Here is a 16554-nt window from a genome sequence, read left to right as displayed (position 1 = left end):
TTTTGCTCTTTTTGAGCATCCTGTAAGTTTTCTTTAGCAAGGGCTAAAGAGGTTCGGAGGGTGTTTTGTAGGTTGGTTACAAAGTCCAGAATGTTAGTTCCTGGAGAAGGTGTAAATCCCTCCCATTGCTGCTTCACCAACTGCAATGGCCCCTTAACCTCACGGCCATATACAAGTTCAAATGGGGAAAACCCTAAACTGGGATGTGGTACAGCTCTGTAGGCAAAGAGCAACTGCTGCAACACTAGGTCCCAATCATTGGAGTGCTCATTTACGAATTTACGTATCATGGCCCCCAAAGTTCCATTAAACTTCTCCACCATGCCATTTGTTTGATGGTGGTAAGGAGTGGCAACCAAGTGATTTACCCCATGAGCTTCCCAAAGGTTTTTCATAGTTCCTGCCAGGAAATTAGTCCCTGCATCTGTGAGGATGTCGGAGGGCCAACCTACCCTGGCAAAAATGTCTGCTAGTGCCTGGCATACACTTTTAGCCCTGGTGTTGCTTAGAGCTACTGCTTCCGGCCATCGGGTGGCAAAATCCATGAAAGTCAGTATGTACTGCTTTCCTCTGGCTGTCTTTTTCGGAAAAGGACCCAGAATATCCACAGCTACTCGCTGAAATGGAACTTCAATGATGGGGAGTGGTTGTAGAGGGGCTTTGACCTGGTCTTGGGGTTTTCCCACTCTTTGGCACACCTCACAAGACTGGACATAGGTAGAAACATCCTTGCCCATTCCCTCCCAGTGGAATGACCCCCCCAAACGGTCTTTGGTCCTGTTCACCCCAGCATGGCCACTAGGGTGATCGTGGGCTAAGCTCAAGAGCTTGGCCCGGTATTTAGTTGGAACTACCAACTGTCTCTGAGGATGCCAGTCTTCCTGGTGTCCACCAGAAAGAGTTTCCTTGTATAAAAGTCCTCTTTCTACAACAAACCTGGATCGATTAGAAGAGCTGAGAGGCGGTGGGTTGCTCCGTGCCGCTGTCCAAGCTCTCTGGAGGCTTTCATCTGCTTCCTGTTCGGTCTGGAACTGTTCCCTTGATGCTGGAGACATCAGTCCCTCATTGGATTGTGGACCTAGGCTTGGTCCCTCTGGAAGCAATATAGGGGATGGAGCTGTTTCTGTTGACTGTGAACCGCTCTCCGCTGGTGCACTATGTTGGGATTCAGGCTCCGGCTGAGCCTCTTGTGTAGGGTTATCGGCTGCTGCCAGTTCAGGTTCAGTGGGGCCCTCTGGTGTTGAGGTTGCAAGTACTGGATTCAGTGCTGACACAGGGTCTGGTGTTGGTTGTTCGGCTGGTTCCGGTTCTGGGACTGGTTCCGTCTGGGTCTCTGGGACTGGATCCACTACTGCTGTTGCAGACATTGGTCTAAGGTCCAGGTCCATCACCTCTGACTGGGTCCTGATAGCAGTTTCCGGAACAGAGCTAGGCCTCACGGCTTGTTTAGCCTGGCTGCGGGTGACCGTTCCCACCCTCTTGGCCTGCTTCACATGATTGGCCAAGTCTTCCCCCAACAGCATGGGGATGGGATAATCATCATAGACTGCAAAAGTCCACATTCCTGACCAGCCCTTGTACTGGACAGGCAACTTGGCTGTAGGCAAATTGAAAGAGTTGGACTTGAAGGGTTGAATCGTCACTTGGATCTCTGGGTTGATTAAATTGGGGTCCACTAAGGAAGCATGGATAGCTGACACTTGTGCTCCGGTGTCCCTCCACGCGGTGACCTTCTTCCCGCCCACACTCACAGTTTCCCTCCGCTCTAAGGGTATCTGGGAAGTATCTGGGCCTGTGGACCTCTGGTGTGATTCCGGTGCAATGAACTGTAATCTGTTGGGGTTCTTGGGGCAGTTGGCCTTTACATGCCCCAGCTCGTTACATTTAAAACATCGTCCAGCTGACGGGTCACTGGGGCGAGGAGGGTTGCTGGAGAACGGGGTGGCAGGACGATAAGGGGTCTGGAGGGTTCTTTGGGAGGTAGGTGGGGCCTTGGGCGGCCCCCGGTAATAGGGTGTGGTCTGGGGTGGTCCCTTCTGGTCTCCGCTCCAACTGCGACCAGTTTTCTTCTTCTCTGCCACCTCCACCCATCTGGCTCCAATCTCTCCTGCCTCGATTACAGTTTTGGGTTTCCCATCTAGGATGTATCTTTCTATTTCCTCAGGAACACCCTCTAAGAATTGTTCCATTTGCATTAGGAAGGGCAAATTTACTGGAGATTCAACACTTGCTCCTGATATCCAGGCATCCCAATGTTTCACAATGTGGTAGGCATGTCGGGTAAATGACATGTCTGGTTTCCACCTTAGGGCTCTGAACCTCCGACGAGACTGCTCGGGTGTTATCCCCATTCTGACTCTCGCCTTGGATTTAAACAGTTCATACTTGTTCATGTGTTCTTTAGGCATTTCAGCTGCCACCTCAGCTAAGGGTCCACTGAGCTGCGGCCTCAGCTCTACCATGTACTGGTCAGTAGAGAGGTTGTATCCAAGGCAGGCCCTTTCGAAGTTTTCTAGGAAGGCCTCAGTATCATCGCCTGCCTTGTAGGTGGGGAACTTTCTGGGATGGGAAGTGGTACTTGGAGAAGGATTACTAGGGTTTGTTGGGATATTCTGCTGAGCCTTTATCTTCTCCATCTCCTCCACATACTTCCTCTCTTTTTCCTTCTCCTCCAGTTCTTTGTCCCTCGCTTCCATAGCTCTCCTGTGAGCAGCCGCTTGGTGTTGTTCTGCCTCCCTTTCTTGTTCCTTCTTCAGCCGCATGAGTTCTATCTGTCTTTCATGTTCCCTTTGTCTTTCCTCAGCCTGAAATTTGGCTAATTCCAGCTGTAGTCGAGCTGAGGATTTGGTCATTCTAACCTCTCTGTTTTTAACTAACTTTACACCCGAGGTTTAGAAATAAACAAACAAAACTTGGCTGTAAAATTTTGCTGTGCTGGAATAGAATACCTATTCTCTGATAGTGATTGTCAGCCTACAGAAAAAGACAATTCCCTTGTCTCTGTTCTGGGCCCAACTTAAAGCAAAAAACCTCCAAACTACTTGGAAACCTGCTTACCCAGCCCAAAGAAAAAGCAAATGGGTAGAACACACACCCCCTATTTACTTTTAGGAAGAAAAGAAAAAAAAAACCTCTGGGTTGGAAGACTGTGAATTTCCCTGCAGGAGTTAAGTACCCTGCCTCCAGGCAAAGAAAACCTGCAATTCACAAGATAATCCCCTTTTGTCTCTGCTTGGCCACAAAGCAGGGAAAACCCAAGATGCTTTCAGTTTCAAAGCTGCTTCAAAGCCACAGGAAAAAAAAATTCCTTTTTAAAATCTGTATTTCTAGTTCAAAAAATCTCAACTGGATCTCAAAATGATTTCAGGTTAATCCCACCGCTGCCACCATGTCAAGGTTCCTCCCCCACTCTGAACTCTAGGGTACAGATGTGGGGACCTGCATGAAAAACCTCCTAAGCTTATCTTTACCAGCTTAGGTCAAAACTTCCCCAAGGTACAAGGTATTCCACCCGTGGTCCTTGGAATGGCCGCTACCACCACCAAACTAATACTGGTTACTGGGGAAGAGCTGTTTGGACGCGTCTTTCCCCCCCAAATTCCTTCCCAAAACCCTGCACCCCACTTCCTGGACAAGGTTTGGTAAAAAGCCTCACCAATTTGCCTAGGTGACTACAGACCCAGACCCTTGGATCTTAAGAACAATGAACAATCCTCCCAACACTTGCACCCCCCCTTTCCTGGGAAATGTTGGATAAAAAGCCTCACCAATTTGCATAGGTGACCACAGACCCAAACCCTTGGATCTGAGAACAATGAAAAAACATTCAGTTTTTTACAAGAAGACTTTTAATAGAAAATAGAAGTAAATAGAAATGAAGAAATCCCCCCTGTAAAATCAGGATGGTAGATATCTTACAGGGTAATTAGATTCAAAAACATAGAGAACCCCTCTAGGCAAAACCTTAAGTTACAAAAAAGATACACAGACAGAAATAGTTATTCTATTCAGCACAATTCTTTTCTCAGCCATTTAAAGAAATCATAATCTAACACATACCTAGCTAGATTACTTACTAAAAGTTCTAAGACTCCATTCCTGGTCTATCCCTGGCCAAGCACAGCATACAGACAGACACAGACCCTTTGTTTCTCTCCCTCCTCCCAGCTTTTGAAAGTATCTTGTCTCCTCATTGGTCATTTTGGTCAGGTGCCAGCGAGGTTACCTTTAGCTTCTTAACCCTTTACAGGTGAGAGGAGCTTTCCCCTGGCCAGGAGGAATTTCAAAGGGGTTTACCCTTCCCCTTATATTTATGACAGTTTATATTATGTAAACACATACATTTCAGACATATTGCATTATTAAGTAATGCAGGGCCTAGCCTGTATGGCATTGTCTGAACCACACATCATGCAGACAACATAACCTATACTCAGCTTTGGAAAGATTAGATTTTTTATTGGTAAATGTCAGTAACATCTATTTCACTGTACACACACACACACCAACCAACCAAAAAAAACCCCAATCTGGTTGTTGCATCTCAAAAAAGATATATTGGAATTGGAAAAGGTACAGAAAAGGGCAACAAAATGTTTAGAGGTATGGAACAGCTTCCATATGAGGAGAGATTAATAAGACCGGAACTTTTCAGCTTGGAAAAGAGACAACTGAGGGGGGATACGATACAGATCTGTAAAATCATGACTGGTATGGAGAAAGTAAATAAGGAAGTGCTCTTTCTCCTTCTCATAACACAAGAACTAGGGGTCACCAAATGAAACTAATAGGCAGCATGTTTAAAACAAATAAAAGGAAGTATTTCTTCACACAATACATAGTCAACCTGTGGACCTCTTTGCCAGAGGATATTGTGAAGGCCAAGAAGCTGGAATGGGTGACGGGGATAGATCACTTAATGATTACCCGTTCTGTTCATTCCCTCGGAAGCACCTCTCATTGGCTGCTGTCAGAAGATAGATTATTGGGCTAGATGGACCATTGGTCTGACCCAGTATGGCTGTTCTTATGTTCATCAGTATTAGTCAAAAATTTACAGATAGGAAAAGTAAGAAAAATGCTACTTGAGAGTTAAGAGTTTGATTTAAGGATATTTACTTTTGTATATTTTGACATGTGATGGTCACAATTTGTGTTTGGATGCTTATAAAGCTTTAAGATTTTGAATCTTAACGTCTACTATCATTAAATAATTGTGTGATCCCCCATTGTCAGACACGCACCCCCAATAATTTCCCCACACTGTGAAAATTTAGATCAACAACAATGGGGGGGGGGAATATTTAAAAATAAACATTGATCTTCTCCCTCTATATATTATTTAAAACAAAAGATAGAATTCTGCCAAGCCTACTTGTAGCATGCTCTGCTCAGGTCAGGCACCGGCTGATTGATTTATCTGGGAGAGTGCTGGGAGTCACACAAATGCCTCAGCCTTGGGAATGGAAGTAAACAGCATGGCATTGTACGATTGGTTTCAGAGTAATAGCCGTGTTAGTCTGTATTCGCAAAAAGAAAAGGAGTACTTGTGGCACCTTAGAGACTAACCAATTTATTTGAGCATGAGCTTTCGTGAGCTACAGCTCAAGCTGTAGCTCACGAAAGCTCATGCTCAAATAAATTGGTTAGTCTCTAAGGTGCCACAAGTACTCATTGTACGATTGGTGAAGAATAGAGCAAACTGGGGGAGGGGAGTGTATAAAAAGGAAAGGGGGAGGGGAGAATGCTTCCCCAGGCAGGGAAGTTTCTGGAGATTTAGAGCCAGGGACAAAGGGAGGAGGGAGGCTGAGGACATACGAAGGCAGGTGAGGGAACGTGGCCGTGCCACAGAGCCAGTTCACAGAGGCAGGGACAAGCCACGCGGGATGGATGTAAAGCTTTCCCAGGCTGCTAGTGAGGCGTCTCCAGTGAGCCACCTAAGGGGGGGGGGAGGGAAGTCCCTAGCTCCCCCCGCAGCAGGGGCCCGGGAGGAGAGCTCCGTCTGCCTCTCGTTCTCAGCGTGGGCTTTGCAATTAATCAGCAGCCGGGGGGGGATGAAGGGGGAGAGGGGCAGGAACAAGCCCGGCTGGCTGGAGCTATTGACTGGCAGCTCCTTTGTGTCGGGGTCGCTCCCGGTCGGGAGGGTCTGGCTGCAGGCGACAACCCCACCGAGCCGGGGCCCCAGCCCTGCCCCTCCGCCCCCCTTGCCGCCCTACTTCTTCTGGGGTGGGGGGAGGAAGAGACAAGCCCGGCGGCTGCGGCTCAGCGCTGGCTCCCCGGCCGCCCCGCCAGACTCACCCACGGCCGAGGGCCCTGCTGGGGCGGCGGCGCCCGGGGCCGGCAAGCAGCACAGCGGCGCCAGCAGCAGCAGCCACAGGCTGAGCGCGCAGCGCCCGCCCGCCAGCTCCATGCTCCGCGCGGCTGCCCTGGGCCGGGCGCCTCTCATGTGATCGGCCTCGGCAGGGGGGAGGAAGGTGAGCTGGGGCAGGTCACGTGGCACCCTGCCTGTCCCGCAGAGCAGCCCCGCCTTGCACTGAGCGCCGCTGGCCCGGCTGCCCCAGGCCGGGAGATCGAGCCGTGGGGGCTGCTCCTGCTCCACCCTAGCGGTTAGCCCCCGGGAGCGTGTCTGCACCGTACCTTGCACCCAGCCTCTGATGCAGGTCTGAGCCCCAGCCCCCCCTTTACTCCGCACACAAATGAGTCCCAAGTCAGCAAGCCCGCAGGACCTGGGTCCTAGGACCCTGCTAGGGGGTGGGTCAGAGCTTGAGTCCTGTGGTGACTGGGTCCAGGGCCTTCTGTTCTGCAGTGTGGACACAGACCTGAGTCAGAAGCTCTCTATAGGCGTTATGGATGCCTTAGCATGACAATGAGACCCAGGTCCAGCAGTTGTAAACCCACCTTTACAATGCAGCGTGGATGCTAAAGCATGGACTTGGAAACCCCAAATCCACAAGCGCAGGTCCCACAGACCCAGGCTTGTGGTAGCGTGAAGACATACTCTTAGAGGTAGGAACTGTTATCCAAAGAGCAGTGGGGCCCCTTTCACTAAAAGCCAAGACTTCCAATAAGAAGAGTCACCTGTTGTAACTAGGGTGTTTTATCTCCCCTAGGACAATTGGCAGGAGAGCCAAAGTTCATGTGTTAGAGAGAGACAATCACACCTTTAGAGGTGGAAGAGCCCAATGAGATGATCGAGTCCTCTGCCCGGAGGTCACTGCAAGAGTGCAGTGGTCTCCGTTAGCTAGTGTACAAGAGATGGGCCTTACAGCACTTGCCTAGGACAGTTATTAGCAGACCTCATTGTCACAGGCTTCTATTATTAGAGCGTATTCTGCACTGGATGCATCCAGAAACCTCTGACATGTAGGGAAGCCTGCTGGAGGTACAGTGCAGAACGGACTAAATATATCTGAGGTATAAGATTACAAGTGCCTTAGAAAGAGGCATATGGTCGCACTGCATAGTTAGGAGAGTTGCAAGTCAAGAGAGTTGTGTTCTTGTTCCTGAGTCTGACTCTCACCTGGTGGCCTTAGGCAAATCATTTTGACTCAGTGCCTCAGTTTCTCCATCTGTGAAATAGGGCTAATGATACTTTCCTTTGTAAAGTGGCTTGAGATCGGTGGATGAAGAGTGCTATGCAACAGTGAAGTAATATTATTAGCAGTGTAATAGACAGAATTTGGTCCTAGGTTCCAGCTACAAACAAAGGGCCCAATTCTGCAAACACTTGGGCATGTGTGTAACTTTGCTCCTTTTGCTCCATGGGACTGCTCCCATGAGCAAAGTTGCATGTGTGTATAGAGGGCCTCAAATCCTGCACAGGTCACAGGTGGACCTCTGCACCTCATAGAATCATACAAATGTAGGGCTGGAAGGGAGCTTGAGTAATCATCAAGTCCAGCCTCCTGTGTTGAGGCAGGACCAAATAAGCCTAGCCCATCCCTGACAGGTATTTGTCCAGTCTATTCTTAAATAATCTCCAATGATGGCAATTTCACAACCTTCCTTGGAGGTCTATTCTTGAGTATAACTACCCTGATAATTAGAAAGCTTTTCCTAATATCTAACCTAAATCTCTCTTACTGTAGATTAAGTCCTTTACTTCTTTTCCTACCTTCAGTGGACATGGGGAACAAATGATCACAGTCCTCTTTATAAAGCCCTCAACATATTTGAAGACTTATCAGGTTCCCCCTCAGTTTGCTCAAGGCTAAACATGCCCAGTTTTTTGCACTTTTCCTCGAAGGTCAGGTTTTCTAAACCTTTTCTCAATTTTGTTGCTCTCCTCTGGACTCTCCAATTTGCCCACATCCTTTCTAAAGTGTGGCAATCTGAATTGGACACAGTACTCCAGCTGAGGCCTCATCAGTGCTGAGTAGAGCAGGGTAGTTACCTCCTGTGTCTTACAACACTCCTGTTAATACACCTCATGATGCATGAGCTTGCATGTATGAACTTGCAGGATCAGGGCTTAAATGTCTGCAGAGTTAGGATCCAGTTTTGCATTGCTCCATTTTCCAAAGCAGAGTTATGGCCAAAGGACTAATCGTTTGGTAACGTAGTATAGCAGTGTTAATTCTAAATCTGAGTATGCCTTGGAAGGGATATTCTGAAGCATCTTACATTCCAGAATGAATAAAACTCCAGTAATTATAGAAATACTAAAATTAAGTTAAAACCTAATAAGATGTGAGAGTTGAGACGTGTATTCATGACATAAGGAGTGAGTGAAGTATGTTGCAAATACAAATGCTTATCTGTTCATACTACAGGAGGTCTGTGATGCCATTTATAGACAGAGAAGTGAGAATTGTTTTCCACAAAGGAGAGCATGAGGTTCGAAGGTTAGCTAACTCAGCGATATTGTAATAGCAGAAGTTCAGGAAAATTATGCTTTCCACCTCTAGGCCCTCTCTGTCTCTGTTCTCTAAATGTTCAGTTACTCTCCATCCAGTGAATGTATTTTTCTTTCTGTGTATTTTTCAGTGGTTTGCATTACTATGGTTTGCCTAACTATATTATTAAATATTTACATCCATCCACAGTTGCAGGTCCCTCACATCTGACTTTTCTCCTTTCCCTTCCTCACTCACAATAACCCCTCAGGCATTTCACAAATGCCACTTCTCCTAGTCCTAATTTCCTTTGACATTCATAGTATTTGTTTACCTTTGAGATGGCAAAAGCCTCCATCAGTAAAGTTGTACTGGGTAGCTGTTACATGTAAAACATATGCATACAGGGCATGAAGTGAAGGGGGAGTTGCCTTTGTTTAAATGTGTTTGTAATGCATATAAGGAGAGTAAACAACAGAAGGGATGGAGAGTTCCCTTGTTAAATATTTACCACTCAGGCCTTATGTCTACTCCAGAGCCTTTTCTATCCATCACCTCATTCCTTTCTGCACAAGTAATAAAGACTTTATTCTTTTACTTTGTGACACTATAAATCAGTTGTCATGGATATTAATGCCACTCGTAGAGAATCATGACTTCTTTCCATGGAGATGAAGCAAAAGCATCTGCTTCCAATTCTCTGGGAAAGGGATGGGTGAGAAAGGGGATCATGTGATTTGCATACATAAGGAGACAGCTGTGATGTGAGCCATACTGATGGATGACAAACACAGTCTGTATTACTACACTGAAACTGAGGTTTAAATCAACCAATGCAAGCTCTGTAGTGTAGAGAAGAGGCTCTTTAAAGCTGCACACATGGACAACAGTGGCTGAAGCAACCCAGAATCCAGTTCCACAAGCCACGAAAACGAGTACTACTTTTCACTCCCATTAGCCTAAAAGTTCACTTTTTTAGAACATGGTGTTCATGAAAAGAATGCAGAGGCTGACGTTCCGAAGGGACATTCACAACTCTAACTGACTTCCATCACAGATGCAGGAGCTCTGCACTTCTGTAGGTCAAGCCCCGAGTTTTTAAAGTGATTAATATCTATCAAATCAAATAGATTCATGGTGGTTTAGAATGAAGGGGGCTTTCTTCTCTGCACCTAGATTTACAGTGTATAGTAATACGGTGTTAACAGTCCGTTCAGAGAGCACCTCCCTTGAAAAGTTAGGATATTAGAAAACAAGAGCTTGTATTCATGTCTTTTTTAGGGCCAAGTTGTTGCCTAGACCCTTATCAAATGAGGTGCTCTTGTGCTCCCTGCACAGAAGGACCAGCCATAGTTGCAGTTGCTGAGACCAAGCACTAGTCCTCCCTCAGTGTCCTTATGAGAGAGCCACCTATGGTGGAGAGGAACCAGAACTACTAACTACACCAGCTAGCAGATCTAAGGAACACCATGGTCCGGCATCAGGCCCGGGAGTTCAGGTGCAATTCCCCTCCTGAAGCACCTCTCTGGCCATACACCTTTGCAGCATCCCCAATGTGGCCCACTGGTTAAATGTCACAACTGTGTCACTGTTAAAAAAAGATCTTAATCAACCAAAAGCAGATATGGCCCATGGACACAATGTCCTAACAGAAGGGGGATTCTCTTTACATCTTTTCCTTCTAGTTACAAATATGATGCCATGTAACTTTTTGGTTTTATTTGGCTCAGAAAACTGGGGTATAGAACCAGTTCACAATGCTTTTAAGATGGTTTATTAATACAATTTTGATTTCTGTAAAATGCAGTACTACTCTTAGAAGAGATAAACTGCCCCTCCATACAAATTAAGGTCCATAATGCACCATCGTGTTGTAAAAAGTACAAGAAGGCACTCCAGGAGGAGGTACACATCATGGGGTTTCCACTCTTTGTTCCCCTCAAGGAGCAAGGCGTCCTAACCTTGTGGCATCTGAGGATCCCTAGGAAAGGCAAGCTATAACCCTGAGGTTGATGAGGGCCTGCTACATTCCTACTGCCCTCCACCCCCATCTATGCAGCATTTCTGCCTTTTGGTTCTGATTTACTTCCTTCTGCACTGAAGATCATAGAACTCGCACCCACTTCCTCCATTAGCCACATTAAAACACACACTCAAAATAGTAAAGGATTGATACAAAGCCCACTGAAGTCAGTGGAAGTGTTCTCATTGACGTCAGTGAATTTTGGATCAGGCTGTAAGTGAAGATTATTATTATCAGAGAGGAAAGGGACTGTCAGTGGTTTGAGCCAGGGAGGTAGAACCCATGTTTCCTCTCATCTCTCTGTTTCCACTGCAGCACTACAAAGATGCTGCTCCTGAGTTTCTCAAGCAAAGAGAAGCTACTAAATTGGAGTGAAGTCACACCTGGTTTCCTATGTGACCAAAGTCACCCCATATAGCCCAGCCAACTGTGGCATCCTGCCACCACCCCTCCTTGCGGTATTAACCCCATTTAGGAAATGTTTTTCATATCACCTCCATCCAAAGCACTGAAACACTAGTCCATTAAATGCAAAACTAGCATGGGTTTAAAAACATTTTAATTTTGAGTTTGAATTGCATTCCATATCATGTCAAATATGTTCCATTTATTGTAAAAAAAACAAAGACAAGTGTTTCAGAGATTTAATGCAAAGTTCTACCTGTCGCACTTTACAGAACAAGAGTTTGCCAATTTGATGGTATAAAGTAAAAACAAAAAACCAACAACCCACAAGCTCTTCATTAACCTTTCATGCCAGTAATGTTCATGTCACTTAGCTACGTTCAGTTGTGGATGGCAGTTAAATGCATCCAGCAGAAGTAACACTTGGACAGGGGTCAGGTAGCTTCTATGCTTTCTCATAGTGGCGAACAGCAACCACATCACCAAAGGTGAGAGTCTGCAAGTTGGAGAAGAAATAGAGAAGTTAAAATGCCATACCATGTCTCAATCATTTTCTACATATTGCTCAATCTATAGAGGTTGTTCTAGTGGATGTCAATCATATAAAAGTAAACAAAACATACTCATGCACCCTTAATATTGAGTGAAAAAATTCAGAGTTGTGGTTCCCACAGCAATCATACCTTTCTTATTGCTGTTTTCAATACAGGGTAACTCATGATACAATAGATCAGAAAGGGGACCAAAATAAAGGATGTCTGGGAACCAAAACAGAATTTCCTAACTTTTGTGCATTTAAACTCTCAGCCATAACATTGAACCTATATTAAAACAATTTCCTTAAAACAAAAGCCAACAGACAAAAACCCCAGTGATCCCATTTCAGAATGTGCAGTACACTATGTGTATATTTCAGAAGTTCATATGCAATACTTATTATATGTAGGGGGTATATGTAAAGGGAATCAAGTGTTCAAATAAATGTACCATGTCCACTGATGTATATGTAACCACTGAATATGGCTGGTAATTCTAATGTATGGACCTCCCAATATATTGCCTCTTAGAGGCGCCAAGAGGGTAGAGTGAAATTTTCCTGATCAAATTCCTTGTAAAATAGTTCACTGCACACGGGCAAATACCATTGTTACTTGCTTTATAACAAACAAAAGAACACACATTTCTCAACTACAGATTGTGTCTGCATTTTTAAGTTTAAGCTCTTTGGAATTCTCGACGCACGAAGAGAGAGAGAGAGAGAGAGCGCGCATCTGAACAAAAACAATAGTTAAAGACTGATTCTCCAATGGCCAGGTAACAGAAAGTAAAGTAGCTGAACATACGTCTTTTTCATGCCAAGAACAAAAGTGATAAATTTCAGCCCAGAGGCTACATTTCCACACACACACACACACACCCCCAGTGTTGTAAGGGTTTAGAACATGTGTACTTTTCAGCCATTGCTTTAGTATCACTGCCAGGGCCATCCCTAGTCATTTTGGTGCCCTACGCAGCCCCGCCTTGGGGGGGTGGGGTTGGCCCCAGGCCTCCGTGTGGGGGGACATCCCCAGTCCTCCGTGGGAGGAATGGGGGGGGGGGCACTGCGCCCAAGGTCTGTGGTGGGCAGGAGCAGGCTTGGGGAAAAGGGGGGAAAACTGCCTTCCAGCACGAGCTGGCGGAGTGGAGAGGGTTGGGGCCAGGCCGCTCCACTTCCTGCCGCCCAGTGATTGCAGGGCGGGCTCAACCCCGCACTCACAGGGTGGTGGGAAGTGGAGCGACCGGGCCCCAGCCTGCTCTGCTCTGCTCCCCTGGCTCCCAGCCTTGTGACTTGGGGGGCAGAGGGGAGCCGCCCCCAGCACTCACCGGCTCCACTTCCAGCCGCCCGGTGAGTGCAGGGCACGCCCGACCTCTGCTGCAGTCCCCCGGGACGCAGCTCAGGGACAGGGCTGGAGTGGGGGTGGGGCGGGGCTGGAGTGGGGGTGGGGGCAGAGCAGGGGTGGGGGCTATGAGGAAGGGGTGGAGTGGGACCGGGGGCAGCTTTCCTGGCTGGCTCAGCTGGCTGGGGGATCTGGCTGGCCGCTGGAGTAGCATGCAGCTCTGTAGATCACCAGGAAATTTGGGGCACTCACCACAAAATTTGGGGCAATTTGGTGCCCCAGATTTCCTGGTGCCCTACACTGCTGCATAGTTTGCATATGGGTAAGGACGGCCCTGACTGCCACAACATTATAATCCTGTTCTCAAAGCATCACTGGAGGTAGGTGGGTTAAAAGCATAAAAGATTACTCTTTACATGAACCTCTTCTCCTGGTCATCACTTTGGAAAATAATCTAAGGAGGAATACTCCATTCATTATTAAATGCAAAAATCCTCAAGATATATTACCCCAGAGAAATACTTATTCTAAGTAACTAGTTGTATATGGAAGTATAATAATTTTATTTTAGTGATCTAAAGTACTAGCTGTGTAAAATGGATTAATGCACATTTAATCAAATAGTACATATTTTTGAAGTTCTAGAAGTATATTTTGTTTCATTTGGGATTAGTACAATGCTGTATTTAACTCCCCTCCCCCAAAAGTCTTATCATGTCATTGACACTCTCTGAAGACCGTTAGCTAGAGCTGGTTGAAAAATGCTGAAAGTTTTCCATTGTCCATAAACAGATTCAAAGCAGCAATATATCTATAGGTGAACTTTTAAAAATTCTCAACCAGCTTTATGCATAACTAGCTCTAGATTTTCTATAAAAATAGCATGTTCTCGATAGATCTAAACAAATAGTTAATCTGAGCTCAGTGATCATTTTACTTACCATTACCATTTTGCCATCCTTAATTTCTCTAACAAAGTTTGTCTCTGTGCCATCCCATTTCTGTACATGAACTAGTTTGTCTCCATCCAGGGTCACAACTGACTGGGATATCAAAATATACAAAGAGAAGGATCAACTTAAAACAGTAGCAGATACTATTCAGATTTCTAGGGAATGTATTCAATAGCCTCTACTGGATTCTCTTCAACAAACTTAGTCAAACCTGGCATAATAAACTAGTTCTAGTCATTTTAAATCCAAACCCATGAACCCTCCTTGTTTAAAATGAAAAGACCATTTGATTCTTGTTTGTCCAAAAAGGATTAAATAAATCCTGCTTTGTGTGTCCCAATGACATTTAAATGATCATTTCACATTTGCTCTGGTGTAGCAACTTTTTAAAGCCCCCAAAGTTCAGGCAGCATGTCCTTCCTCTTTTCAGTTGAGAAGGATGTCTCCTAAATTGATTTTTGGATTAAAGCGACTGGTACAAAAATATGGATGGGGCATCTAGCAGAATTCCTTCATACTGGAAGGCCAAAACATATGTCATAACAACCAGACATGACTTTGTGTCTCTAGAGGAATAAGATGCAGTCTTGCCTTTCCTTACACTCCCTTTCTGTGCTACTAAACTGTAGCAAAGAAGTTGAATCATTCCTCTAGTCCCTCCCCCACCAAAAGATAAGACTTTTCAAATGCTGCAGCCTGAGAGGGTGTTCACTTACTTTGCAGTTTCTGTCATCTGGGGTAGTTTCCTCAAACTCTTCTCCAAGTTTGAAGCTGATTTCAGTGTTCTTGAAAGTGCTCTGGGTCCTGATCATTACTTTGTCCCCTTCATTGCTGATTATCACTGTGGGCTTAGTGACGTTCCCCACCTGCCGAGTAGCAAAGCTCACTCCTAACCCACCAAATGGAAACAAAAATCCATCAGACCCTGATTTCTTTTACACCCTATTTGCCAAACAAACAATGAGGTGAAACCTTCCGTCCTGTTCTGTTCCTTTCACTATCACACTACACTTTACACTTCTCTGCCCAGTCATCCATACCTCATCGACCCACTTTCCTACACTCTAACTCTCTGTATATACTTCTGAGTCGTCAGGTACCCACTTAAGAAACACAGTATATTGCAACGAGAACCCCTTAGATCAACAGTGTAGTACATCAGCTTCTTGTCACTGAATTAGTGACAGTTACTTTTTGCTTATTTAGGTGGCAATCTTTATTATTCCAGAGTAATGAGAGGGACCTGTTTGCTTTTTTGCAATCAACTTTTGTTGATGCAGTTGATCTCATTGTCTTTTCCTAAAATAAAGTTTTAAAAACCACAGCCTTACTGCTCTGTCTCCCCCTCCCCCCCACACACACACTTACAAACCCACCATGCAAAGTACATCTATATCGTATTAGCTTTGATAAAGAATGAAACGCTGGGAATAACGGAGGAGGCAAAGCCACAGCCCTTTCACAGTCTCTGCAGCAACACAGGTTATTCAGCTCAGCTAGACAATGATTCGTTTTTTGGTTCTGCTCAGAAATCACTCAAATGCTTTAATCCAATGCAAAATCCCAAATCCCACGATCACTCTCCAACCTAGCTGTGCTGGAAAACATGATCAGAACTTCAGGAACAATTTCAGCAGCCCAACGGCTGATTAGCAGGAGCTCCTTTTACCTACCCAGCGCCTTCATGTATTCATCAAAGTTCTGGCTCTCAGTCAGCTTCCAGGTAGCACAGAATGCCTCAACCATTGTGGCCGCAGGAAGGGTTAGACAGTTGGAATGAAGCTGGCAGGTGGGAGGCTGTGTCCAGTCCTGTTGGGATTTTACCCCTAAGAGATCCTCCTGCACCTCAACTGCAGCTCAGCCCCCTTCTTATTGGGACTCGGAGAAGAGGCGGGCAAAGAAGAAAGGACCAAAATTGCAACCCAACCCTGCCCCCCACAGTCCTCTCCCTCTCCCTTTGAAGGTAAGGCGAGGAGGGGCTGAAGGGTTTCAGTCTGCTCTGTGATTGGATCAGGCCACTGGGTCAGCAGAGCAAGTCTTGTGCCGCCCTCCCTTTACCCTGAAGCTCTCTCCTGCCTAGAGAGAGGGCTTCAGGGTAAAGGAGAGAGAGAGAGAGAGCATCATTCAAGGCCTGCTTGAAAACTTGGCAAGAGCAATTGCAGCCTCAAAGAAAAGATGCACAATAAGAGCTTCAGCTAAGCTTCCGTTGCACTCTAAGCTGGTGGCAATTTAAAAAGACACTAAGGAAACTGAAGTCTTATCCTCTTGCAAAGAAAACTCGGTATTTTCTCGTACACATTCAAATAGCAAGGTATAAAAGGGAAGTGTAACAGGCAGGGATTCAGCAAAGAGGCTCTTCAAAAGGGAGGGACCACACTCATGTACCGGATAGCGTTATGTGTGCCAGATCTGCTTACCCAGGACACTCCAGCCAACATCCCAGTTAAGAGTGGAAACCATCT

General features: G+C 45.9%; 2 protein-coding genes across 2 annotated transcripts in view; both read right to left on the bottom strand.

The window, feature by feature from the left end:
* The window catches only part of SMPDL3A (sphingomyelin phosphodiesterase acid like 3A), a 29906-nt gene extending 23461 nt beyond the window's left edge, over positions 1 to 6445 (bottom strand). The window contains exon 1 of the mRNA XM_077813010.1: positions 6298 to 6445. Coding sequence (XP_077669136.1) covers positions 6298 to 6445 — 148 coding nt within the window. The remainder of the gene's footprint in view (positions 1 to 6297) is intronic.
* A 4964-nt stretch (positions 6446 to 11409) lies between these two features.
* Positions 11410 to 15979, bottom strand: FABP7 (fatty acid binding protein 7). Its single transcript, XM_077811724.1, has 4 exons — positions 15766 to 15979; positions 14809 to 14981; positions 14081 to 14182; positions 11410 to 11758 (listed from the first exon to the last, which is right to left on the bottom strand). Exons 1-4 carry the CDS (start codon positions 15836 to 15838, stop codon positions 11708 to 11710), a joined length of 399 nt encoding a protein of 132 aa, XP_077667850.1. The 5' UTR covers positions 15839 to 15979; the 3' UTR covers positions 11410 to 11707.
* Positions 15980 to 16554: the final 575 nt, after the last annotated feature.

The sequence above is a fragment of the Eretmochelys imbricata genome, chromosome 3, assembly GCF_965152235.1.
Source record: "Eretmochelys imbricata isolate rEreImb1 chromosome 3, rEreImb1.hap1, whole genome shotgun sequence".
In the NCBI taxonomy this organism is placed as follows: domain Eukaryota; kingdom Metazoa; phylum Chordata; order Testudines; family Cheloniidae; genus Eretmochelys; species Eretmochelys imbricata.
Note: the sequence above shows the minus strand (reverse complement) of the source record. Positions and strands in the feature narration are given on the sequence as shown.